The 26,567-nt window shown below is 39.9% G+C and overlaps 2 protein-coding genes across 3 annotated transcripts in view; both read right to left on the bottom strand.

The window, feature by feature from the left end:
- Positions 1-17,119, bottom strand: part of LOC143718614 (uncharacterized) — a 52,277-nt gene extending 35,158 nt beyond the window's left edge. Inside the window, exon 1 of the mRNA XM_077209635.1 lies at positions 17,104-17,119. The gene's annotated coding sequence lies outside the window, so the exon portion shown is untranslated. The remainder of the gene's footprint in view (positions 1-17,103) is intronic.
- On the bottom strand, positions 467-17,870 carry LOC143718608 (uncharacterized). Of its 2 annotated transcripts, none has more exons than XM_077209628.1 (3): positions 17,572-17,870; positions 16,974-17,119; positions 467-2,199 (listed from the first exon to the last, which is right to left on the bottom strand). In XM_077209628.1, exons 2-3 carry the CDS (start codon positions 17,056-17,058, stop codon positions 785-787), a joined length of 1,500 nt encoding a protein of 499 aa, XP_077065743.1. In that variant the 5' UTR covers positions 17,059-17,119; positions 17,572-17,870; the 3' UTR covers positions 467-784. The 2 variants fall into 2 exon arrangements, with proteins under 2 accessions (XP_077065743.1, XP_077065744.1); XM_077209629.1 differs by lacking the exon at positions 17,572-17,870 and adding an exon at positions 17,454-17,467.
- Between the last annotated feature and the right edge of the window lie 8,697 nt (positions 17,871-26,567).

Here is a 26,567-nt window from a genome sequence, read left to right as displayed (position 1 = left end):
GTCCTTCCTCTTTTGTGAAATATTAGTAAAAAACACTTTATTTCTGTATCATTACTGTTCAATCCTGACACAAACTAATTATATCAATGTATCATTTTTTATTGTAAAACTGTGGTAAAACATCGATGCCTGGATTTTAAATCTTTAAGTAAAAAACAAGAAGACATACATTCATCACTTTAATTTTGATATCTCGCTAGTTTCCAGTCTGATAAAACCTCCCTTTTTTGGTGAAATGATGGGGTTGTGTGATGTTTAGTAAAAACAATGGTTTTAGTAAAGAACTGCAGAGCTTCTTGCCCGACGGTGGAAAGTCGGAAACAGTGTGATTTTGGGCTCAGTGCTACAGGACAAAGGCTGTTAGCCCCGACTGGTCCGTTGAAAGCCCAGGCTCGCACTGGCGCGACAATGGAAAAGCGGCTATTGCCAGATCTCCACGTCTCTGCATATTTGAATCAAAAGCCTCTTTCTGTTATATTGTGTTTATTATTTTGCAAAGGCCTACACACTTTTATATATTTTATTTGATACAGATTTATACTTCTGTTAACATGTAAAATTGTAACTGGTTCATTCTTCATTTGGCTAATCCATACATTGATTCAAATTCTTAACTCTGGCTTCTTTACTCCTCTCATAGTCACTGGACATTAATTGGGAATTCGGCCTTCTAAGGTGATTTAGTACCATAACAATAATCAGCACATTATACAATCTCTCAAACATAAGGGGTTTCCTGTTAGTGAAACTCATTCCATACTGATGACATACAAAAAAAATTATCTTATACATGAATACTCATGTGGTACTTAAGGGCTATTTTATACCTAAAACTTTTCCCACAGTGACCACATATAAACGGCTTCTCTCCAGTGTGAACTATCATGTGCCTGTTAAGGCTTCCTTTTCGGTTGAAACTTTTTCCACATCGTTGGCAGGTGAAAGGCGTCTCTCCAGTGTGAATTCTAATGTGGTCTTTAAAGTGTTGTTTTGAATTGAAACTCTTTCCACACTGAGGGCATGTGTAGGGTTGCTCTCCAGTGTGAAGTCTAAAGTGGACTTTAAAGTGTCGTTTTTGAGTGAAACTCTTTCCACACTGAGTGCACACGTAGGGTTTCTCTCCAGAGTGAAATCTCATATGGACTTTAAGTTTTTCATGTTGATCAAAACACTTTCCACACTGTTGGCATGTGTAAGGCTTCTCTCTAGTGTGAATTCTAATGTGTCTGTTAAAGCTTCCTTTTTGAGTGAAACTTATTCCACACTGTTGGCAGGTGAAAAGGCTCTCTTCAGTGTGAATTCTCATGTGGCATTTAAGGTTTCCTTTTCGATTGAAACTTCTCCCACACTGTTGGCAGGTGAAAGGCGTCTCTCCAGCGTGAACGCTCACGTGGACCTTAAGGTTTCCAATTTGAGTAAAACTCTTTCCACACTGTTGGCAGGTGTAAGGCTTCTCTCCAGTGTGAACTCTCATGTGCCTGTCGAGGCTTCCTTTTTCAGTAAAAGGCTTTCCACAGTGAAGGCATGTGTAAGGCTTCTCTCCTGTGTGAATTCTCATGTGTCTGTTAAGGCTTTCTTTCAGAGTAAAACTTATTTCACACTGTTGGCAGGTGTAAGGCTTCTCTCCAGTGTGAGTTCTCATGTGCTTTTTAAGACTTCCTTTTAAGGTGAATCTGTTTCCACACTGTTGGCAGGTGAAAGGGCTCTCTCCAGTGTGAGTTCTCATGTGGACTTTAAGGTTTCCTTTACAACTGAAACTCCTTTCACACTGTTGGCAGGAGAAAGGCTTCTCTCCAGTGTGAACTCTCATGTGTCTTTTAAGGCTTACTTTTTCAGCAAAAGTCTTTCCACAGTGTTTGCAGATACAACGCTTCTCTCCAGTGTGAACTCTCAGGTGTCTGTCAAGGTGTACTTTTTGAGAGAAACGCATTCCACACTGTTGGCAGGTGTATGGCTTCTCTCCAGTGTGAATTCTCATGTGGACTAGAAGATTTTCACGTTGGTTGAAACATTTTTCACACTGTGGGCAGGTGAATTTACTTCTAATTTCTGTATTTTTAGCCCTTTTTCGTGAGGAAGCCTTTTTTGTCTGTGAGCAACTATAAGTTTTTTCTCTTGTTATGAAATCATGACTCTCATATTGATCTTTCTCTTCCATTTCATTCAGTATTTCATTCTCCTTTTTCAGCACCATCAGGTCTAAGGCGAAAAGAGAAAAATGCAAATTAACATCAGTTTAATGGCACAAAGCAACAGACAACAAAACAATTACACATGTACAGCGTCAAAACCAACATACAACTAGATCTTATTCCCGGGGGACGAGGAATAAAACAGCGTTTGTTTGCAACAACTTTTTGCTCAAAAAGTTTAATCTGGATCAGAATAATCTGGAGCGTTTGTTTGCAACAACTTTTTGCTCAAAAAGTTTAATCTGGATCAGAAAAATCTGAATTTGGAAATCCCACGTTTTGCCATCCAGGATCTGGTACCATTTTAATTTTGTGCTGGTTTTTCAAAGCAAAATTGGATTGGATCACCCTGATCGAGATACACACTCATTCAGATCAACAGTTAAGATGCAATTGTTAGAAATGTATCGGTGTAAATGTATCTAATGTAAATGTATCTAACATAACCTTGGTTCCCTGAGAATAGGGAACGAGTGCTGCGTCTAGCTAGAAACTATGGGAACCCATCGTAAAACACCATGCTATCACCATCACTTCACCCTATATTATTGCTTTGAGCATACGCGCAAGGCCAATAGCATCGGATAGAAGCTATGAACTCCCCTGGGCGAGAGAACCCACAGGCCCTTATGATGGAGTATACTTTACTGTAAGCTCAAACCTGTATGTTATGGGGAGACTTGAACCCGACATAGGCAAATGCTTCAGAGCTTTCGTGCCTTAGCCCGAAAACCCTAAACAGAGAGATTACGTGCTTGCAAAGCAGGGCCCTAGAGGTTACAGAATTTAACAAAAGTGGACGGTGAGGACCAACCTGCCGCCGCACAAATGTCTTCCATTGGTACACCGCTAGACCAGGCCCATGAGGAGGCCATGTCTCTGCTTGAATTGGCTCTCACGCCTTTGGGGCACTGAAGGCCCACGGATTGTCCCCTCAGCGGGGGACTGTGCGCTCTTCGTGAAATTGAGCTTGAGCCCCAGGCATTACAAATGACTGAGGATAAATGATCTGTGAGTTAACATCTTGCCCTCTGATTACCGCTAGAACACGCCAATCGTCGAGGTAGTTCAAACGTGCATTTCCCGTTGTCTCAGGGGGAGAAGCTCGGCATCCGTGCATTTCGTGAAGACACGAGGTGCTAGCGACAGGCCGAATGGTAGGACCATGTAGCTTTGCGACTGATGTATGAACAATTCAAGCCACCTGAACTGAAAAGGGGGCTGTCATTGAGACACTCTTTATTCGCTCTAACTGAGCTGCCGTTGCTATGGCTTCACCTCTAGAGGAGCGCGCTTTACAGCGGGCACATTGGGCGGACCTTAATGGGGGTATAGACAGTAAAGTGTCCTTTTTGTGCTTTATTTGGGTCGCTGTAAAAACATAAGAAGTATCGCATGGCTTGCGATGACTTCTACGCCTCAGTAAACCTCTCAGAGAAACCCTTGACCGCTGGCTCGAAGAGGCCGGTGTTGGAGATAGGCGCATCCAGGAAAGTCTTCTGTCAGCGTCCTTAATCTCGGTGAAGTTCAGCCAAAGATGGCTCTTTAACACAATAAGGCTAGCCATGCCCCTGCCGATAGCCTGTGCGGTTGACTTAGTGGCTTGCAGGCCACAGCACAGATCCCCAAACGCCTCTGGATCTGTTCCAGCCTCGTCCATAGTAGGGGTGGCATGATCTGCCTTTTTTGCCTCTGATACCGATTCCAATACCTGGGACTCAGTATTGGCCAATACCGAGTACCGATCCGATCCAATACTAAAATAAAAATTTAAAAAACAGTGCCGAATTACCTAATAAACTGTATCTGTATGCCTCACTGTGGGGAAGAGACTGATTATTCTTTTGTTAAAGGCATCAAAGCTTGACTTAAACATTATTTTCCTTACTTTGCAAAACAACATACAGACAAAATATATACTATATAATTAAAAGACATTTCTTTTAAAATTTTAAGTGCAACTTTTCAATGAAGCAGCAACATATGATACATAGATTGGACAGAACAACTAAGGCTATCAATAAACTGCCATTGCGCAAAAAGTATTGTAATATGAAAGGCTCCAATTCAGAGCGGCACGAAACACTTATGCGCATCCCGTGCGCAGAATGATGTGTTTGAAGCAACATGGAGTCACGGCGCACAGCACTTTGCATTGAAAAGTTCAAAGCACAAAAGTAAGATATACATGTATTTCTTTATTTATTCATTAGTTTGAGCCTTTTAACAGTTTTAAATTTCAGTTAATGTGCACGTGAAGACCAATTAAATCGTTCTCTACTCCAGTGTTGTGATCTAACAGACACGACGCGCTGTTTGACGCTGAATGGAGAATGACTAACAGCCGCAGCAGAGGTAAGCACTTAAATGAACTTGAGTTTAATGACTTAAAGGGTTAGTTCACCCAAAAATGAAAATTCTGTCAGTAATTGCTCACCCCCATGTTGTTCCAAACTCGTAAGACCTTCGTTCATCTTTGGAACATGAATAAAGATATTTTTGATGAAATCTGAGAGCTAGATCACTCCTCCATAGGCTTCTTAGGGGATTGAAACTTGCCAGCCAAGAAAAGTTATTAAAGACATCGTTAAAATAGTCCAAGTGACTACAGTGGCTCAATCTTAAGTTTATCAAGCGACGAGAATGTCGTGTGTGTGTGTGTGAGAGACAGAGCCAAGTAGTAGTACAAACAGACCTACACTTCTTAACCACATGCCCTAACTATATTGAAATTCGAGAAACACTTATTTTCTAAATTTGGAGTTATTTGTCCGAACTTAAAAAAATTGAAGAATGATGCACAAGCTCAATTCCTGCCACAAAAGAGGCAAGAGTTGGCCTAATAGTGAAGCGCCCCTTTACTCACATAGACACACAAAGACAATTGAACTCACACAAACTCTTGTACACACAAATGCAAAGAAAGTTTGTGTACACCACTGAAAGTACAAAGACCCCAATCCACTTGTTCACTTCTTCCACACTTGTTCAATGCAGTCTTTGTGCTACTTTGTTCATTTTCCCCCAATGCTCTTATAAATGCTTTGGCAATACAATGAACAATTTGTAATGCCATTAAAGCTCACTTGAATTTGAGAGAGAGAAGCACCTTTCAGACAGCACTCAAACACCAAATTGATTCCTCTTTTGCATCTACTTGAGCTTGAACGGACACATACACACAAAATTGTGTCAAAATACCTGTCTCAGCAAGTATTCTCTCGGTTATATCATAAGTGAACATAGGGCTGCACAATTAATCGCATTTTAATCACGATCATGATTTTGGCTTCCCACGATCAAATTCGCGTGATCGAGCGATATTTAAAATGCGTCATTGCGTTCATAGAACGCTCCGTATCAACGTTTTTTTTATTGTGAAGCCAATCTAGCGCTCCGTAAACCACTGTCTGATCACGTGCCCCCATGAGCCAATCAGAGTTGTTCCCTGCACCGCGCAGCTTAGTTTCTAGATGTTGACAGTCACAGAGTAACGTGAGGAATATTCCAAAACAGATAGCAGTCGTCATAAGGCTATAAACTTAACAGATAGCAGTTGGTCATAAGGCTATAAACTTAACAGATAGCAGTCGGTCATAAGGCTATAAACTTAAAGAGAACAAAAAAATGTCTAATGTAGCAGAAGGCGAGGAAAGGGGCTTTTCCTGAGAATCGGATCGTCATCCATTGTGTGGAAGCATTTTGGGTTCAAGGCAAGTGACACAAAACAACAACAGGTCATATGCAAAGAGTGCCGTAAAGTTGTGTTGGCGCCACAAAGCAACACAACGAACCTCTTTAACCACTTAAAAACAAAACATAAATTTAGAATTTGTAAGATGTCTACTTTTTTATGTGTCTACTTACAATCAAAACAAAACATTGTGCTTTTTTAAAATAAAGAAAGTAAACAGGGTGTGCTTTCTGCCTCTCCGTCTCCGTGAACTTTTTTCTGGAGCACGTCTATACACTTAAACAAAACTCAGCGAATACTCGTCATACATGCATGAGCAATATATTTTTATAAACATGTAAGTGTCTTCTTTTAAATGATCTAATTCAAAATGAAAACAAGTATTCTCTGTTTATGTAATCTGTATGAAAAGAGAGAGATGTCAGTCTAATGTGAATACGGCCACGGAGAGCGGGTGCTATTCAAACGCAAATGATCTGAGGTGATCCATCAGATTCATGTACTTTACGCTGTGAGGAATAATAATAGCCTAATAGTAATAATAATCCTGGAAAAGTTTACCTCAGAAGTGTTGGTTTTGGTTTCATTTCGAGGAGCAAAATGATTATGATATAATGATATATATATATATATATATATATATATATATATATATATACACTGTATATATATATATAATTGAACTATTATGCTATTTGTGATCATTTTAGTTGATCAGTACTTATTATGCTAATGTTTGTGAATATGTTACTGATAATAACAATAGTAGCCTAATATAACAACTGTTATTTCTGCTAGTGTTGAGAAACCAAAACCAAACAGTTTTACTCATGTTGTATGACATAAGATTGAACTAACTTAAATCTTGAATACCATTTACCATGTTTGAGAGAAAAGTAGATAATGAAAGTGATTAAGGCAGCTTTTAGGATATGTGTGCAGCATTAAATTTGAGTACCAAGCAGCATCTCCAGGGCCCGGTTTTTCAAAAGGTTTAATCCGGATAAAATTGATCCGGATTTAGTAATCCTTTTTTTTGCGATCCGTGATCACGTAATCCAGCTTACTTTTGTGCCAGTTTTTCAAAGCAACATCGGATTGGATCAATCTGATCCGGATAGGAACTTTTCAGGATCACCAAATCTGGATAACCAGTGCTCAAACAGGATAGAAAATCACAATGTAGAATATAAGTCAATATAAGTTTATTTTTATTTGAAATGAAAACACACATAAAAAAATAACTAAAAACAAGAAAAACCCCACCCCATCCTCTTCCAGCAGTCCGCTCATCTGAGACCTACAACACAAACACTGTGCATTGAGGATATTTATAACAAGTTTCAAATACAGATGTATTGAATTTTTAAAAAAAGACTTAATGTCAAATACTCCACAGTAATTTCAGACTTCCTCATCTAATGTGGAGAGATCAGCTTGTCTAAGCGTAGCCTTTAGGTGGCGGATCTCAAGTCTGGCCTTGGTTTGCTGCAGTTTGGTCAAAGTCAGTTGTTCCTCTGCCAGACGAAGCTGTGCTTCTGCCCTTTCAGTCTCTTTTTGCAGAAGTGCCTTGTAATCATCATCTTTGTTTGATGAAGGGCGCTTCAAGCCTTTCCTCTGAGATCCTGTGGCAACTACCACTGGCTCAACCAATGAGGATCCAGCCTCTTCCTCAGGAACAGAGCTGAGATTCAATATAAATACGCTCTCTGGATCAACCTCAGGAGGAACTGGCAGATTCTCCTCCTCGTCCTCAATCCAAGGCTCGCCATCTCCTACAAAACCTTGAATACCATGGAGAGCTTGCGACTTCTCACCTCCAATGATGTCGAGGAACACATCTGTGTAATCTCCCCACTTAAAGGCCATGCTGCAGGTTTTTTTTTTGTTGGCAATTTTCTAGTTGGTAATAAACATTTAAACAGTTATCCATTGTATTTGATGTTGTAGGGTACTCAAAAATTAAAATATAATACGGAAAAGTAGGTGATATGTTAGCATTTAGCTACAGCTTAGCGATGATTCTTATTTCTCCAACAATGCATTCCATGACGTCACATGAGGTACTCGTTGACTGTTGGAAGACAGACGAAAGCCCACGGCCCGCCTTACCATTGAGGGAGAGTGATAGGAGGAGTAGCTAGCTAGTGAAAGAGTGACAGTGACAGATTTATAAGTAAAGATAGATAGATAACGATAGATAGATAGATAGATAGATAACGATAGATAGATAGATAGATAGATAGATAAGCATAGCATATATAGTGAGAGATAGCATAGCATAACAGATAGCTTAGAGATAGATAAAGAGTAGATCATAAATAACGTTAGTCAAAATGGTTTATTACTGTGTTTGTGGCGGGTGCAAGAACTCCAGCAAAACTGGACATAGGGTCCATTCCTTCCCGAAGGACAAAGGGATCTTCCGAAGCTGGGTGCAGTTTGTGAAGATTAGGCGGGCAGATTTTTCAGCTAGCTCTGTCACCACCTACTCGAGAATATGCAGCGCGCATTTCAAAGAGGAGGATTACAACTCAGGGGACGCCAAGATGGTCTCACTTGGTTTAAAGAGTGAGAAAAGTGCTAAATTACTTCCTACCGCCGTGCCGTCTGTGAACGCAAACCTCTCTGCTTGCCCTGTCCCGAGGTCGAGAGACACCGTCTGCCGCAAGCGAGAAATTGCCACGGTAAGCATCATGCTAACGTTAATGTTTACAAGCTGCGTGTTAGCTAGCTCTGTGTGTATTTTGTATACCGTGCTCCCTTTGACACAGCCTCCACTAATTTACAAGCACGATCACTCTGACATTAGAAGAGCATATTTCGTGTTTCACGAATAAAAATTAGAATAATAACAAAATTGCCCTGAGGTAAAAGTCCATATCATCATGAGTGTTTGGAACAGATCAAGCGGCTTTCGCAATGGTGTGTTCGCGTTTTGTTTTTTGACTGCTACGGTTCTCTTTCACATATATTTGACCGTGACCGTGTCGCCAGGGCTGTAGTGAAGGCTAAACACAAGTAAAACATTTAGTATCGCATATCTGGGTCCACTGTACTTTAATCTAAGTCAGTGGTTCCCAACCTTTTTTCTCTTGTGTAGCCTCTTAGCATTTTTCTCACCCACTCGCCCTGTTTTGATTTTGGTACGGCTGTGCCATAGGTTATTCAAAGATAAGTAAATAATTCTCAGTACTTCCAAGTTGAAAATAAATGATTAAATGTGCTCCTGCAATGTGCTTGTGCACCCACTTCTAAGTATTCATAGTATACCCACCTCTTATTTCACCACTACACCCTTGCATTTTGCTGACCCTTTTTCATATTTGTTTTTGCAAGATGTTGATAGACGCCTCACAGCAGGAGACTGTGGACAGTGTAGACACTGTGGAGAGTGTCTATACTGGGGATCAGCCCTTGCCCTCCTCCATTTCTGACGCTGGGACACAGTGTTCTTTGAAGCCCCCCCGATGGTCTCACGGTAAAACTTGGGTATTTTAAGGGGCAGATATTATCATATAGTCTAAAACATTGCCAGTATCTATGCAATCAGAACATTTCCATACACATTGATTAAATTAATACATAGCCTACACCAAAAAACAGATTTGCCACGATTGTCACATGTTTGGGTGTTTACTGCCTCTCCACAGCTGTGCAGGTTAACCTGAAGCCCAAGATGGTCAGTGTGAGCACACAGACATCATTCTGCCCACAAACCTCCACTCCCCTCGCTAGTCCTGAACAGACAGATGAAGATGGTGATAATGCCTCTGTCATCAGTGACTTATCATGGGTGCCCGAAGAGCCGATGCATGAGGAGCATGAGGAGGACTTGTTTGATGAGCCACCTTACACGTGTGACCCCCACCACAAGTGAGATCATTTAAAACCAACATAGACTATTTTGAATGCTCATTTTTGTATACTGTAGCTTTGGTAGTTTGAATGATTCTGATCCTGGCAAAACCAGCCAATGCTCCACAGGAACAAGCCAACCAGCAACCTCCTGTTAAGCGGGGCCATTCATTTCACTGGATGTTTGGCCACCCAGACATTAAGAATGTTGACTCTGTTTGGTCTGCAGTGCATCAGTGCGCGCAGTTACTTTCGCCATCAGCGCCGCTACACCATCCCAGTAATCGTTCAGGCCTGGCAAAACGATCAAGCGAAGAATTTTAGTGACCTACGGGCAATGGATGGTGGGCTAGTTCTTGCTGGTGACTGCAGGTAAACCAGTGTGAGAGCTCATAGACCAGTTGCACATTTTGATTTTGTTATTTGTTATCCTGTAGGGTGGCTTTATTTGGCATTTTCAGATTACATGGTGGATGGTCTTTACAGACCTTGGTTATTAAAAACTTGAAACCTAATTCAAATTTGTAATTAATTCCAGGTCAGATTCTCCTGTGCACTGCGCAAAGTATGGATCCTACTCTCTGATCGAGGACAGAGTGAACAAGGTGGTGGATGTTCAGCTTGTTCAGGTAAACCTGATGTTATTAGACAAAGAAAGGAACTCTGCAATTTAGTAAACTGATTGTATATTAATATAACATCTTTCCACTAGTACAACGATGCTTAGAGCTTTGTGTATTGCCTAACTACAGTATAGTGTATCGTAATGCTTGGACCAGCAACGCGTCGGTTCACAAACGCCTCCTTCAACAACACCAGCATTCTACACTTACACTGTTATGTCATGTTGCAGAGCTCAGAGGTCCCCAACAGCTCATGGTGTGAGCTTGAAGGGCTCAAGCGCAGTGTTGGCCTGCTGAGGGGAAAGGACCTGCCAGGTATTTACAATAAAAATGCAGTATAGAATGTAAATATCTGAATTGCACTGAAGCTGGATGTTTGTGGTTTGCTGATGCACTGAGGGCCACACAGGTCAATCATCCACTAAAGCTTGTTTATTTCTCCTTAGGTTGCCAAATGGGTGAGAGAGGAGCTGAGCCCTGAAGGGACACAGCATTATTTTGATGTGTGGCACATTGCCAAAAGTATGTATCCATTGTTGGAACCTTGAAGCAGTTTTTGTTAGTGCATATCAATTAATACCATTTGTTCTAAAACAGGTATGGGGAAGGCCTTAGATGCAGCTTCAAAAGAGTGTGACCAACTACAGCTGTGGAGGCCTGCTATAGTGAATCACCTCTATTGGACTGCAGCCTCAACCCCAGACCGCAACCCAGCAGTCATGGAGGCTAAATGGAAACGTTTAGTCAACCACATCCAGGACATCCATGACCATGACACCCCTGCCTTCTCCAGTTGTGCCCATGGCCCTCTAGACGGGGATCAGCGCAACAAAGAGTGGCTGGACCCAGGTACAGCACACACAGCATGTGGTATTATGTACGCTCTACAGTTTTGTTGTATTTGCTGTCTGAGTGCTTTGATATGTGACCTATGATGATTAAATTATTTTTTCATTCCCTGGCAATCTCATAACATTCTGTTTACTGTTTATGTTTGCTATAATTCATATGCAGGACCATTTCATGTGTTTCCATTAAAAAATTTGTTTTTTTGTCTGAATCTATCTTCTTGTCTATTTATACGTTTTCCATCTGTGTGTGTGTCTGTCTGTCTGTCTGCCTCCCTGCCTGCCTGTCTTGGTCTTTGCAGGCTCATTGGCAGCAGTAAAGTTGGAGAACATAATCGCGAGGACTGCCTTACTGAAAGATGTTCGACAGCTGTCTCCACAGCACCAGACCTTCTCCCTTGAGGCTTACCACTCCCTCATCTTGCACTTCGCGCCCAAGCACACAGGGTTTTCATACCTTGGGATGTATAGCAGGTCAGTGCTATCCAATGGAATAATACAGCCAATTATTATGCCTTTTATAGTAATAATAGTACCTATTATCATGCCTATTGTAGTATTTTGTCATACATTAACCAAGTTTCAAAAAATTTCTCAAATGTGTTATTTTGTAGGCTTCTCTTAGCGGCGCTGAATTATAATCACAATGCCAACCGGGAGACAGCACGGAGAAGTGATGGGACGGAGAAGTACTGCGTGCGGTATCCGCACTTCAGAAAAGGTGCCCATGTGGTGCGTCCCATCAAAGAGGCAGCCTCATACGGTAAGCTAATTTGTCCTCCGATGCACCCGCCCCCATCGCCAAATCCTTTGAACAGGTTCCTAAGGAGAAGGCCGTCAGCCTCTTCCTAGCCCGGCAGTCACGCTACAAGAGAACCTTAATTCACATTATTAAATTTTTTTTTTTGCACAGACAATTCCAATGATTTAGTTGTAAGTATTTATTTTATTTTAATTTATTTTAGTAAGTATTTATTTAGTTATCTTCTTTCCTTCTGTCCCTGTCATCTCATTTGGTGGTGGTTTCCTGTATTCTGCATGTTTTGTTTTTTCTTTGTGTGCTGTTGCTTTGGTTTTACTTTGCACTAAATCATTACATTTTTTCGTCTTTGTAAGTGGCAATAATTGTCGCTGTACCCCATTCACGGGGTCCTGCATGCTGCATGTCTGCTCCTCTGTCTGTTATTTGCATGAAATTTGTTGTATGTAATTCAAAATAATTTACCAATCATTTTACCTGTGCCTTGTCAACGTCTGTGTGCGGTGTTGTCTGGGCTCACTGTGTGTCAGCTTGATGTGCTTTTGCATGTAACACTCCATATGCATTCATGAAAGAGTGTGTGTGTGTGACTCTGTGTGTGACTCTGTGTGTGACTCTGTGTGTGACTCTGTGTGTGACTCTGTGTGTGACTCTGTGTGTGACTCTGTGTGTGACTCTGTGTGTGACTCTGTGTGTGACTCTGTGTGTGTAAGTGAGTACGAGAACCATCAGTTGACCCTCAGGTAAGACCACACTTTTCCAGGCATCTGAGAAATATAGCCAAGATTCGACCATTTTTATCCTTGGATGATGCTAAGCAACTCATACATATTTTTATTTTCTCCCATCTTGATTACTGCAATGCTATGTACACTGGCCTTTCGAAGAGTTCTTTAGCGAAGCTACAATTGATACATAATGCTTCTGCCAGAGTACTAATGAAATTAAAGCGTTGCATTCCATGTATGAAAAGTGCTATACAAATAAATGTTTATTATTATTATTATTTATGAAAGGTATCAGGTCTAGCCCTTCATCAGTGGGCTTTTTTATATAGATTTGTTTACTTGCAACCTGTGTCTTTGTTAAGTAATCTTTGTCCTTGTTCAATAAATATTTAGTAACCCTTACAAGCAATGCCAATAAACTGTTTTTACTAATTAAAATTCATGTGTTCTGTGTACTTTATAACATTTTAAGGGCGATCACAACAGAATATTTATTTATTAATATTTATTTACAGAATTATTTTTATTCATTCTCATTCAAACGAGGCCACTTTGGAAGTTTTGCCTTATGGTTGAAACCACAGAAGAGGGTAGAGGCTTCCTTATACTCCTCCCTAAAACTCCATAAGCCCAGCGTATAGCCTGCCTGTACGCAGTGTACCGGTATTGCCTAGGGATAAGTAGGAAAGATTCGTAAGTTTTAAACTCTGTAAGTAGGTTGGAAACGTCATTTGAAGTCTGTCTCTTATGCATGTTTGTGCATGCAACACATCTCTTGTCACCTATAGCTGTTGTTCAAAGGACTCCCTGTAAAAAGATTGGTAAAGTAAACATAAACCATGAACATACTCGTGCGTGCTGGCTTGAAGGGGGCCATGATCCTGCCTGAAGTGTGAGTATGCTATGTGTAGCACAAACGGATTCAGGCACCATGCCTCAAATCCAGGATGCTGCGTTAGGCACGTTACATCTGCTGGCCGCGGGGTGAGATCCTCGACCAGCGACCAAAACGCGCTCACCTCCCTACAACACAAGCTCTCCACCACAGTTTCCATGGGACGACACCGCCCACACAGACACCTGCCAAACACAGCGACACAGGCGCTTACTACTCACTCCCTATCCTGGTAAGCCTGACTGTGTCAATGACAATCAATCGCGAGGAAAACGAGTTGGCACTATGACCAGCCTACTCTGTGTCGGCTACGGTGAAACAACATTTTCACCGGAGAAAGAGGTAAAAGTTTAGAAATAAACACTCACAGGTGGGACTGTCAAGCTTGCATTATATGGCTCTATTTATAGATATTCTGACTAAGTTTAGGGTAACGTTACTTTTCTAAGCCAACGACATAATCACTGTCACTGGATAAAAAGAAAACGTTGACTTTCACTCGATACTATTCACTGACAGTAAAAACAATTTTTTATTGTATGCACTGCTGTTCATTGACTACTAGCTCCAGCGGTCATTGCTGCGTTTCTAAATGGTAGCAGCTCACCAGGACACTACACCAACTCTCCAGTCATTCTCTTCTGACCATGCATTTATTTGTCTTTGACGGCCATCGGCTCTCGGTATTTCCTCATTCGCCCTCTCACGTCTAAACGGTTCGAAATTTTATGGCTGTGGGCCATCATAAATGTTAACTGTGGGTCTTGCTACCTCTTCCTCATCCCAGTTAGATGCCATAGTAGTCAGTGCCAGTCTGCTAGAATTAGTTCAAGTAGCTGAGAACGGCTGAGGCTACATTCCACCGCGTCTACCTCATGTGACGTCATCGCCGAGTTGCGTAAAAAATAACCGTTACTAACCAAAAACTACAAAAACTAGACTTTAACACCATTTGGGAGACATTTCTAAAAAAGCAAAACAAAGCCAAAACAGTCATTAATTTAAAGTACTCTATAAACAGAAGGTCTTATCACAATACATGGCGGGCATGGTTTAATTTTGTGGTTTTGTATTTATGTATTCATAGTTTGTTTATATTACTCTGTAGGTATTCTGAAGTACCATTGTTGGTATTATCATAGATGTATCCATGTATTCATAATCGTTCTTATTTTACCTTGTAGGTATTTGATTACCATTGTTGGTATTATTATAATTGTTACCTAAGATCATATATGGTGTGTATTTAGGATATGTTTGTGTTTTGTTTTGTTTTTGGTATTGTTTTGCTTTTGGTGAGGGAGAAGGGGTTCCCCTTCTTCCTTTCTCATGTTTTCTTATGTATTTATACACAAAATTGTAATTTTTATTTTATTTAACCTTTATTTAACCAGGAAGTCCCTTGAGACTGAAATCTCTTTTTGTTACACTAATTGAGTGTTAGGATAATGTGTAAGGAAGCAGCTACCATTGTTCTGTTTTGTTTTTCCTGTTAATGGTAACCGGGGTGGGTTCAAATAAGTTTGACTTCTACCCACTCCGTTTCGAGCAATAGATTGAAGTATTTGTTTAAGTTGATGAAAGTGTGATGAATTTAAAGGCTTGTACAGATTAGTCAAAATGCTCCTTATTGCCTTGTCATGTGTAATTACATATTGCTCGAAATAAATAAATAAATAAATAAATAAGGATACCGTCAAAGGGGGTATGTTGAACGTACCAAGCCACTGGAGCAATACACCACTGAGGAGCTGTATGTCCGGTTTCGCTTTGGGAAGGCCGATATAGAGTACCTTGTGAACCTTCTCAGGCCAAAACTTCAACACAGAACCCAAAGGAGTCACGGTCTGTCTGTGGAAGACCAGATCCTCATTGCTCTCCGATTTTATGCATGTGGGACTTTCTATCAAGTTGTTGGTGACTATATGGGAGTGGTGAAATCAGCTGTGTGTGATGTGGTGAGAGATGTGTCAATCGCACTGGCCAGCCTGGTCAATTAATTTGTTTCTTTTCCAAAGGACAACCAGATTGCCCAGGCCAAGCGCAGCTTTTTTCTTTTGGGGAATATGCCCAATACTATTGGAGCAATCGACTGCACACATGTGCATATACAAGCACCTTGTGAGAATGAATGGGAGTTTATAAACAGAAAGGGGAGGCTGACCTCATCATCACCAACTGCGTTGTCAAGTGGCCTGGGTCTGTCCATGATATCTCTATATAGAGACCTCCAAACCAACCGACCGGATGGCATAATATTAGGAGACAGTGCCTACCCACTCCTACCATGGCTGATGACACCTTTTCTAACAGCAAATACACCGGCGCAGGCACACTTCAACACTGCTCATTGCAGAGCCAGATGTGCAATTGAGCGTTTAAATGGAGTTCTTAAGAGGCGCTTTGCATGCCTTAACTACCTGAGAGTGGAACCACAGAAAACATGCAACATAACCCTTGCCTGTATTGCCCTGCATAACATCGCTCCTAAGCGCAATGTCCCTCTCTGTGCTGACAATGATGCACCTGAGCCCCTTGGAGACCCTAACCAACCTCAAACAGCAAACAGGACGTGCAACAAGGGACGCAATAGTTAGACACTATATCTGATTTGGATTTGTTTTGGATTTCAAAAATCAGTGATTGCCATTCTTTGCATTTTTTTTGGTTATTCTGTAATCATTGCATGTATCACTAATAAATATTCTAAAAACAAAAATATTTTCGGTTGTGAAGAATTATATATATATATATATATCAATTAGTGACAGAATAAAATTTATTGTTTTTGGTCAATTTTGACAGCTGTTTGGGGGATTATTTTATGAGGCCAAACTCTTTCTACTTTGCTGTAGGCCTATACTGAAAGGCTGAATACGTTAAAGCCTACCTAATCACTGTAGCCTGACGGATGAACAAATAAAATTAAAAATTAAAAGTATCTTACAAGATACTGCATGATCCAAATATAGTATAATTTGAGACATTTTTAAAGTTTTCATTACATTTTGGGCATGAAATCCACGCTGAATCCACCCTTCTGATGGGATCAGTTTAATCCAGATTTTTTGGATCAAAGTGATCCAAATCCTACAAAAAAGTTCGGAAAAACCCAAACTAAAGGTTTGATCCGGATCAAAACCAAGATTGGATTACGTGATCTAATCCGATTATGTAATCCGTTTTTTCTTTTGAAAAACCCATTTTCAAGATTTGATCCAATCCGTTTTCCAAAATCCTAGTGGATTACTTTTGAAAAACTGGGCCCAGGTGCTCCCTTGAAAACCACACCAAAAAAGTTGTGTGCACCCCTGTTGAGCTGGACATTTTAATAAGGATCAAATGACTGAGTTCAACTTTGAGAATGAAACCAACCTGTTTGTTCCTCAGTATCTTCATGTTTCACTGTCAATGTTTCTTCAATCCTCATGTCTTCACTCTCCTCTTTAATAAACGCCATCTTTATTACAGTGCGTCACGTGGATCTCAGTCGCTTTATCAGGAGTTTTTCTGTGTTTGTCCTGTTTAAGATGAAAAATAATTAACAGAAAGAAAATAAATCCAAACTAAATCTCTGAGTGTGTCTCAATCAGCTCTAGTTCAGTTCACTGGTAAGAGAGTAAGTTAGAGTGAGAGTTAATGGACTTAAATCACCTGATTAGACTAAAAACACTCAAAACTAGCTACAAATTAAAAAAAAAATTAACACAAGCTATAGGCCTACATATATCTCATAATTAAGAATTTATTATTTATATTTTGTAAAGTTTATAAATTACAATTAACAGATTACACTTTTCATGAAAACATTAGCAGTTGGTTTGTAAAAGTTGTTTGTTGTTCTCGTTCATTTACATTGTTTGGGCAGCACGTGTCGTGATTCACGCGATTTGAATCACTGAATCGTTTTGCAAAGTATTTGATTCAATTGACTCGGAGTGTCGAAAAGATCGGTTTCACCAGCACTACTTACCAGTGACTGAATTCGTGTTCATGATAAACTGATTCACGATAAAGGGAGCGAAATGAGACGCAAATGTACTGTTTGTCATCAGTGGATGCGCTTTACTCACAAAAATATAATTCATTAAAGTTAGATAAAGCATCACAATATTACATTTAATAGTAAATAAACTAATTTCACGTCACTCAAAAAACGAGAATACATTGAACGGTTTCTATCGATTTAAACTGCCTTATTCAAATAAACCTTTCTTCAGCCAGATGCAGGAGCGCGGCGCAGCATAATGACGTATATCGCCACTCCAAAATAAAAGTCCTGTTCACAAGCTGCCTTCTACAATCACAGAGGTGCATTGGAATGTTATATTTGTCTACTGTTTTTGTCTAGATAATCCGTTTTATACAAAACAAACATATTAAAAAGAGTGTATGAGTTTATAAAGCTCATATGTTTATAAATGCTCATAGTTTATAGAGTTCATACGTCTGAATCGAAATACATGAGTCAGTATGAGTAAAAGAAGCAATACAAATGTTCAAGTAATTAATTCAATACCAACAATTATTTCTAAAAGGTTCCGTGCAATTAAACATGAAATATTTCACAGATTTTTAATGAAATAAAAAGTAAGTCGAGTCTTCAATGTCAAGGGTCATTGGTGTGAGTTGCTGCCTGTGTAGTGATTGAAATCGCTCACTAATGAGTGAACAAAGACACAATTCACTCCTGCTCCACAGGAAACGCTGCACTATTAAAATCTGCCAGTTCAATAAATGTCCTGTTTATAAGTGATACACAAATAAGGAATTATTTTTTCATATTGTATTGTTTTGCATTAATGTATTTTGCTGAAAGTGTTTAAGATTAATTTGTAAAGTGGCAAACACACAATAAAAATGATTGGGAAATAGTGTTTAAAAAAACTGACTTATAAAAAATGGAAATTCCAAATTGAATGGTTGTAATTCCTGAATAATTTAGTATAAAGATCTAAATGTGGTCTCTGTTGAAGAAAACACTTAACACATTATTTATATTATAATTTTTGAAGTTTATTGTAATGAAAAACTGACATTTAAAAAAAGACCTTTTATGTTCCACAAAAAAAAGTCACAGGTTTGGAATGACATTAGAGAGGAAATGTTAACATTTTGGGGTGAACTGTCCCTTTAACAATAACATTTGTAAATAGTTAACACATAATTCATGCAAGACACTGATATTTATATTTCATAAGAATCTTATTGAGTTTATTTTACTTCAATTACAATTCATTATGATTATTACAAACAGCTTGACAATAACACCCTCAAACTCCCCAAATGCAATGTATTTCATCGGTGCGTGTAACGCAGTCACTCCTACTAGGCACTTAGGAGGGGTTCATTTTCATATATAATATATACATTTTTCAATTGTAGTCTTTTAAAAAGGCATCTGAAATTATAAACTGCATATAAGTGCTTATAACTGCTTATAAGTGCAATGTAGTGTTGTCAAAAATATAAATTTTTTGATACATATCGATACTGAAATATCTGAAATGTTTCAAATACTAATTTTCTACAGAATAGATACACGATACCAGCTGCGCTTTCTCTCTCTCTCATCTCTCCGACAGCGAATGACACACAAACTCACCTTCACTCACTCACTTGCTTCATTTGCTCCGGATGATAATTGTTGCTGTAAAAGGGCTTGAATTTCAACCTGGGATTGCGCATATAAAGTGCAGATAAAGCCGCCTCTCAGTGATAAACTGAGTTCTGTTTCGCTGCTTATTGCTCTTAAACAGTCAAATACACACAAAATAATGACAAAATGCAGGTCTTGTTGAGTATTCACATAAGCACAGTCAGTTATGTTTTAAGTGAACGTAAACAGTTGAGAAAGAATTGCATGTGTAACAGTATAATGTATACATGCAATAGGTCTTAAAGTGACAGCAGCCTAATATATGTCAAGCTCTGGGGCCTCATTTATAACCATTGCGTACGCACAAAACAGGCCCTGAAAGAGGCGTACGCCACTTCCGGCGCATAAGTTGTGATTTATAAAAACAAACTTGACGGGAAAATGTACGCACTTGCACGCAAACTCTGATCCATGCGTACGAACATTTTGGAGATGGAGCAGTTTGTCGACACCGATGGTGAGCTGGAGTTAAATGTCTTTTTGGTCACTTTTAGACAGAAAATCTGAAGAAAATTATACATATACAGAAAGATAATACAAATATAATTTCACTCACCAAGCCTTTCACATGAAGCAAACATCATCCCTTCTTAAATGTCCGCGCCAGTGAGCGCGTTGGGCTGTTTAGTGAAACTGACGCATATATAGCCGTAAATCTTCATTATAAGTCCCAATCATAAATACAGTGCATGTTCACAATAACAGTTTAAATAAATAAAACAATGATTTAAACTTTGTTTTACTTCTGATGTAAACATTTAGATTAAATATGCCATTCTGATTAATGTAGTTAAACACTTAAATTACATGAAATCATTACTGAGAAGTTACAACATTTTTTATATTCAATAAATAGAAATATTTGTTGTGGATGTAATGGTTTCGAACACTTTTTCTCTGGCATGCTGTGTTTTAATGTTTTAACTAAAGAGATAATTGCTTATCATGATAATAGCAGATTGGATGATCCAAGATGGCGCCGCAGATGGCTGCCTTGGTGTGGAGCTCTCCAGCTATTGTGTTGTTTTTGTTCGTTTGTCCTGTTTTTAGTCATTCTTTTCCTATCAGTTTCACCAAAGACGAACTACTGGACATTAGGAAACACACACCAGAAAACTTCTATACAGTTTTTGATTATTCAGACGTTTTGCTGGACATTCTCGTCGGAGGGGCAGCGGTGTTGTTCAAACGCGCGGTCAGACGCAAACGCGGGAAGCGTGCCAGCGCGCTGGTTAAACTCCGCGAGCGCGGCCTGCGCACTGCACTCCCCAGTATTCATCTTCTGAACCTCCGATCCCTTCCTAACAAAATGGACGAACTACTTCTCCTCACAAGGATTAACAAGGACTTTTCTAACTCTGCTGCTCTGTGCTTCACTGAAACCTGGCTGAGTGAAGCCATACCGGACAATGCAATACATCTGCCGGGCTTCCAGCTGTTCCGAGCGGATCGCATCGCGGAGCTAACGGGGAAAACGAGAGGTGGTGGATTGTGTTTCTACATTAACGAAAATTGGTGTTCAGATGTAACATCGCTGAACAAGATATGCTCTCCTAACTTAGAGACCCATTTCATTAATTGCAAACCTTGCTACTCGCCACAGGAATTTTCCTCTTTCATTCTCGTGAATGTTTACATCCCTCCAGACGCGTGCGTGATCGCGGCGCTACAACAGCTGGCTGAAGAAATAGCTGAAACGGAACAAAGGCACCCGGACTCTCTTCTAATAATTATTGGGGATTTTAACAAAGCAAATCTTTCCCGTGAACTACCAAAATACAGACAGCACGTTACATGTCCCACCAGAGACAGTAATATACTGGACCACTGTTACACCACAATAAGGAATGCGTATCACTCAGTCTCACGGGCAGCTTTGGGGGTCTCTGATCAGTGTTTGGTTCATCTTATTCCGACCTACAGGCAGAAACTGAAATCAGCTAAACCTGTGTTAAGGACTGTTAAAAGATGGACTAATGAAGCAGAGCAGGATCTACAGGCCTGCTTTGATTGCACTGATTGGACTGTTTTTGAAGCTGCTACCAACGATCTGGATGAGCTCACAGATACTGTAACATCATATATAAGTTTCTGTGAGGATACATGCATTCCTACCAGGACATTCTTATCATTCACTAATGATAAACCATGGTTTACTGGGAAACTCAAACACCTTCGTCATGCCAAAGAGGATGCTTACAGAAGTGGGGATAAAATCTTGTATAACCAGGCCAGAAACAGACTGACAAAGGAGATCAGAGTTGCTAAAAGGAACTACTCTGAAAAACTGAAAAAACAGTTTTCACCTAACGACCCATCATCAGTCTGGAATGGCCTGAGGAACATCACTAACTACAAGTCATCATACCCCCGATCTGTGGACAATCAACACCTGGCTGACGATTTAAATTCATTTTATTGCAGGTTTGAAAAGCCCTCATTCACACCACACACCGGCTCTAACCTGCACTTCACACATTCACCATCTCCTCCTGGACCCCCATTACTCCCCCCTCCTGCCATCCAACCTGAGCTTAAGGTCTGTGTGGAGGACGTGAGCCGAGTCTTCAAAAAACAGAAGACTATGAAAGCCTCAGGCCCAGACGGCATCTCATCTGCTTGTTTAAAAGCATCTAATAGATCATTGGAGCAGTGTGAAGTTCCCTGCTGCTTCAAACGTTCCACTATCATTCCGGTCCCCCAAAAAAACAAAATCACTGGACTTAATGACTACAGACCTGTCGCTCTCACGTCTGTGGTCATGAAGTCGTTTGAAAGACCGGTGCTGGCCCACCTGAAGGACATCACTGGACCCCTGCTGGATCCCTTTCAGTTTGCTTACAGAGCAAACAGGTCTGTGGATGATGCAGTCAACATGGGACTGCATTATATCCTGCAACATCTCGACAGACCAGGGACTTATGCAAGGATCCTCTTTGTGGACTTCAGTTCAGCCTTCAATACCATCATGCCTGATCTTCTCACAGCCAAACTGACCCAGCTCTCCATACCATCCTCGATCTGTCAGTGGATCAGCAGCTTCCTGACGGACCGGCAGCAGCGAGTGAGACTGGGGAAACACACATCCAGGACTCTCACCACCAGCACTGGCGCCCCCCAAGGGTGCGTTCTCTCCCCACTGCTCTTCTCCCTGTACACTAATGACTGCACTTCTAAAGACCCCACTGTCAAGCTCCTGAAATTTGCTGACGACACCACTGTCATCGGTCTCATCCGGAACGGTGACGAGTCTGCTTACAGACTGGAGGTTGAACAGCTGGCTGCCTGGTGCAGTTATAACAACCTTGAGCTGAACACGCTCAAAACAGTGGAGATGATCGTGGACTTCAGGAGGAACAGCCCAGCACTCCCCCCACTCACCATCATGAACAGCACTGTGGAAGCAGTGGAGTTATTCAGGTTCCTGGGCACTTCCATCTCTCAGGACCTTAAGTGGGACAATCACATTGACTCCATTGTAAAAAAAAGCCCAGCAGAGACTGTACTTCCTTCGCCAGCTGAGGAAGTTCAACTTGCCACAGGAGCTGCTGATTCAGTTCTACTCAGCCGTCATTGAGTTTGTCTTATGCACATCCATCACTGTCTGGTTTGGTTCAGCTACCAAATCAGACATCAGGAGACTACAACGGACAGTCCGGACTGCGGAGAGGATCATTGGTGCCCCCCTGCCAAACCTCCAGGACCTGTACTCTTCCAGAGTGAGGAAGAGAGCAGGTAAAATCATCACAGACTCCACTCACCCTGGACACCTCCTGTTTGAACTGTTACCGTCAAGACGGAGACTCAGATCACTGGCCACAAGAACATCTCGGCACAGGAACAGTTTCTTCCCACAGGCCATTTCCCTCCTGAACAGTTAACACTCCTCCCAAGGCATATGCCTGTAAGTGCAATACTCCCACTGTTTAGTGCAATATCCTACAACTCAGGTGATACTTATATGTAGATTTATTTATTTATAATATTCAAAACACTGTAAATATATGTTCATAATCTGTAAATCTGTAAATGTCTATTCTGACTAAACCCAACTGTGATACTTTTATTCTCATATATTTATATTTTTATTCTTATAATTTGTAGTATTATGTTTCATGTTTCTTGTTGTATTTGTATATGTCCACTGGAAGCCTCAGCACCAAAACAAATTCCTTGTGTGTGCAAGCACACTTGGCAATAAAGCTCTTTCTGATAAAGCTCTTTCTGATTGTCTGAGAAAATGGTTTTGTGCAAATAATGCACAACAAGGTCTATCTGTTTCCATTAAAATATAAATCAATTAAAAATACTCTTTGGCCAGTGGAAAAGATAGTGTAAAATACATTTCAGAGAAAGTTTTTCTCAATTTGATTTATTTATTCAAAAACTAGGAAAGGATAGGCTACTAAATTATTTTTGTTAATGTAACAGCACATCCGCATTTCATATTTTCCTAATGTCTTGTACCGTTAAACATGTTATCACGTGGATGAATAATCATATGCAAATTATATGCAGATGAGGATATGCATAGTAAAACTAGGCGTTGTAAGCTCCATATATGGTTGTTTTGGGGAGGAGACGCATGTGCGCACAATCTTCCGCTAACTGGGATTTATAAAGTGTATTCTGCGCAGGTTCTGGCGTTCATTTTTTGGCTTTCTGGCGCATGTACACTTTTAGTAAGGATCCTACGCACAGTTTTATAAATGAGGCCCCAGATTACAAAGTTCATAAAACATAATTAAAGAAAAGAAAGCTTCATCCTTAATTCATGGGATCCAGGATTTAAGGCTGTTTTCTTTTAAATTTTACTTTGTTATTGTTTGTTATTGAAATTTATTGCACAGATGTCACATGTCTATATGACACAAAATCCTGAGTCAAATCTTAATGGGTCAAGCATTTAAATGTTCAAGAGGGAAATACTCTGTTGAAAGAAACTGAACAGTGCCAAGATATTCTAGTGCAGTGGTTCTCAAACTGGGGGTATGTGAGGTGACAGAAGGGTCGAAAGAAACGAAAGGTATTAATATAAAGTATTGTCAGTATTTTTTGCAACAAAATAGTGAACCACAAAATGAAAGCCACGGCAGAACTGCAGCACACAGCAGTGCTTGTGAATGAGTCTGCAGCTTTGAACAAATCGTCAGATTCAATGATTCCTTTATAATTACAGACACTTGCTTCGTTACTGAATGAATGAATGACTCGATGACTCACTCATAAAGACTGTGACTTGTCGCCACCTACTGGCGGATATAAATTAATATTTAAAAGCATCACTTTTTTTACCATCATTGTATATTTCTCTATTGAATTTTTTATTTTATTTAAAGCATTATTTATTTTATAGAAGTATTTGTAAAGGTAAAAAAAATGCACTGGAAAAATCGATTTAAGCATTATACAGCTGTGGTTGTGTAGCTGTTTTTTTATGATCAGTCTGTATTTAGTGCATGAATGGATACACTAAAAGCTCTTAATTCCACAGATGCTACTAACTGGTCGGTGTATTCACTAGGTTGCTTCAGAGGCATAAGGTACTCTAACAATGCAACAATAATAAAACAATGGATGGACATTTACTAATGATACTCAAGTACTTTCAAAAACAAGTACTTCTGTACTTTACTTAAGTAAAAATCAGTCTTTACAACTTTTACTTGTAACTGAGTAATATTTGACCAGTAGTCCACCTCTGCTGAAGAGTGGGGGTACCAGATGTTAAAAGCCTCTCTAAAAAGTTTGAGAACCACTGATCTAGTCTTTACTGATTTACTGTCAGGGCGGCAACAGTTCAAATAGTTTGTGGCCGAGTGAGTGGAGTCTGTAATGACCAGGATTTGGATTTTTTTTGGATTTGATGGGACTTGTCAGAGCACTTACATTATTGTCCTGTTGTAAGTTTAATTGTTTCTATTGTTCTCTTCATTTGTAAGTCACTTTATTTTTTTTATTTTTTTTTTATTATTTTTTTTGTTTTTCCAAAAGATTGAGATTGTATTTATTTACTTTGGAGTAACTTTTTTTTTTTTTTTTTTTTTCGCCCGCCACCACCCCCCCTCTTTGGAGGACAACTTTATTTTTAATAAAACAGAAAAAGAGCATATATACACAATATATTACAATACAGACAATAAATGTGTATACAGTAACTATTCAAGTAACTATTACTATTGCTATTACTATCACAGTAACTGTGAATAGCATAACTATTCACCCCGTACAGTGTGAGCCTGGGTACATAAGTGAAGGGGGGGTTATAGCACCATATTCAAGGTGTAACACGTAACATAGGACAAGTGACAGACAAACAACAACAGAGAACACATCTTGAGCAAATTATTCTTATTCTTATTATTCCTTCCCCTTTTTCTCCTCTTTTCTTCCCCCTCTTCCTTCCCTCCCCCTCTCCCCTCCCTCCCTCTTCCTCCTCTCCCTCCCCTCTCCGCCCCTCTCCCTCCCCTCTCCGCCTCTCCCCCCTTCTGTTGATCTGAAATGTAGGCTATATTAGTTGATCATGGTTAAGGTGTTTGAGGGAAAGGGGGTTTGAAAACATGTTATGCATGAGTGTAGATGCATATATGTATGTATGAAGTGATAGCTGCAGTAACAGAAGGGGTGAGGTATGTGTCTGGTTATATACACGGCTTATTGTTATGTTTGTGCGATATTGAGAGATGTCAAAATGTCAAAAATGTAAGAAAAGGGGACCATATATCTTCATAGGCTGATATTTGCTTTATTCTGTACGCATTGTGTTTCTCAATTGAAATATATTCTGATATTAAATTTATCCAGTGATTGATGTGGCAGGATTTCTTTGATTTCCAGTTTTGGAGAACTACTTTCTTGGCGACAGCTAAAGAGATGAGCAACGGATTCCTATATTTTTGTGAGATATGGATTTCGGAAAGGTCGCCTATGAGACAAAGTATTGGGGATAATGGGATTCTGTGGCTCATAATGGTGGTGAGCGTCTCAGTAACTGTAATCCAAAAAGAATAGACTGGTTTGCAATGCCACATGGCGTGCAAATAGTCATCTGTACTACCTAAAGTACATTGTGAACAGATAAGGGTGTTGTGTAGGCCCATTTTGAACATTTTACTTTGGGTAATATGAGTTCTGTGAATGACTTTATATTGTATAAGTTGCAGGTTTGTATTATTGGTCATAAGAAAAGTGTTCCTACAAATTTGTTCCCAGTACTCAGGGTTGGGAGAGATGGCCAGGTCGGTTTCCCATTTGGTTGTTGGGAGTGTTATTGTTGTGTTTTGGTTCGAAATCATAGTATATAGTTGGGA

This window comes from Siphateles boraxobius, unplaced genomic scaffold, assembly GCF_051911475.1.
Source record: "Siphateles boraxobius isolate OS27281-9 unplaced genomic scaffold, OSU_SipBor_1 61, whole genome shotgun sequence".
NCBI lineage: Eukaryota > Metazoa > Chordata > Actinopteri > Cypriniformes > Leuciscidae > Siphateles > Siphateles boraxobius.
The sequence above is the reverse complement of the archived record's forward strand: the minus strand, read 5'-3'. Positions and strand labels throughout refer to the sequence as shown.

Excerpts from the sequence above, each read along its gene's own strand:
- LOC143718608 (XM_077209628.1), bottom strand. The coding sequence starts at position 17,058 with ATGGCGTTTATTAAAGAGGAGAGTGAAGACATGAGGATTGAAGAAACA. Across the intron at positions 2,200-16,973 it reads AGATACTGAGGAACAAACAG|ACCTGATGGTGCTGAAAAAG; the intron begins GTTGGTTTCATT and ends TTTTCGCCTTAG.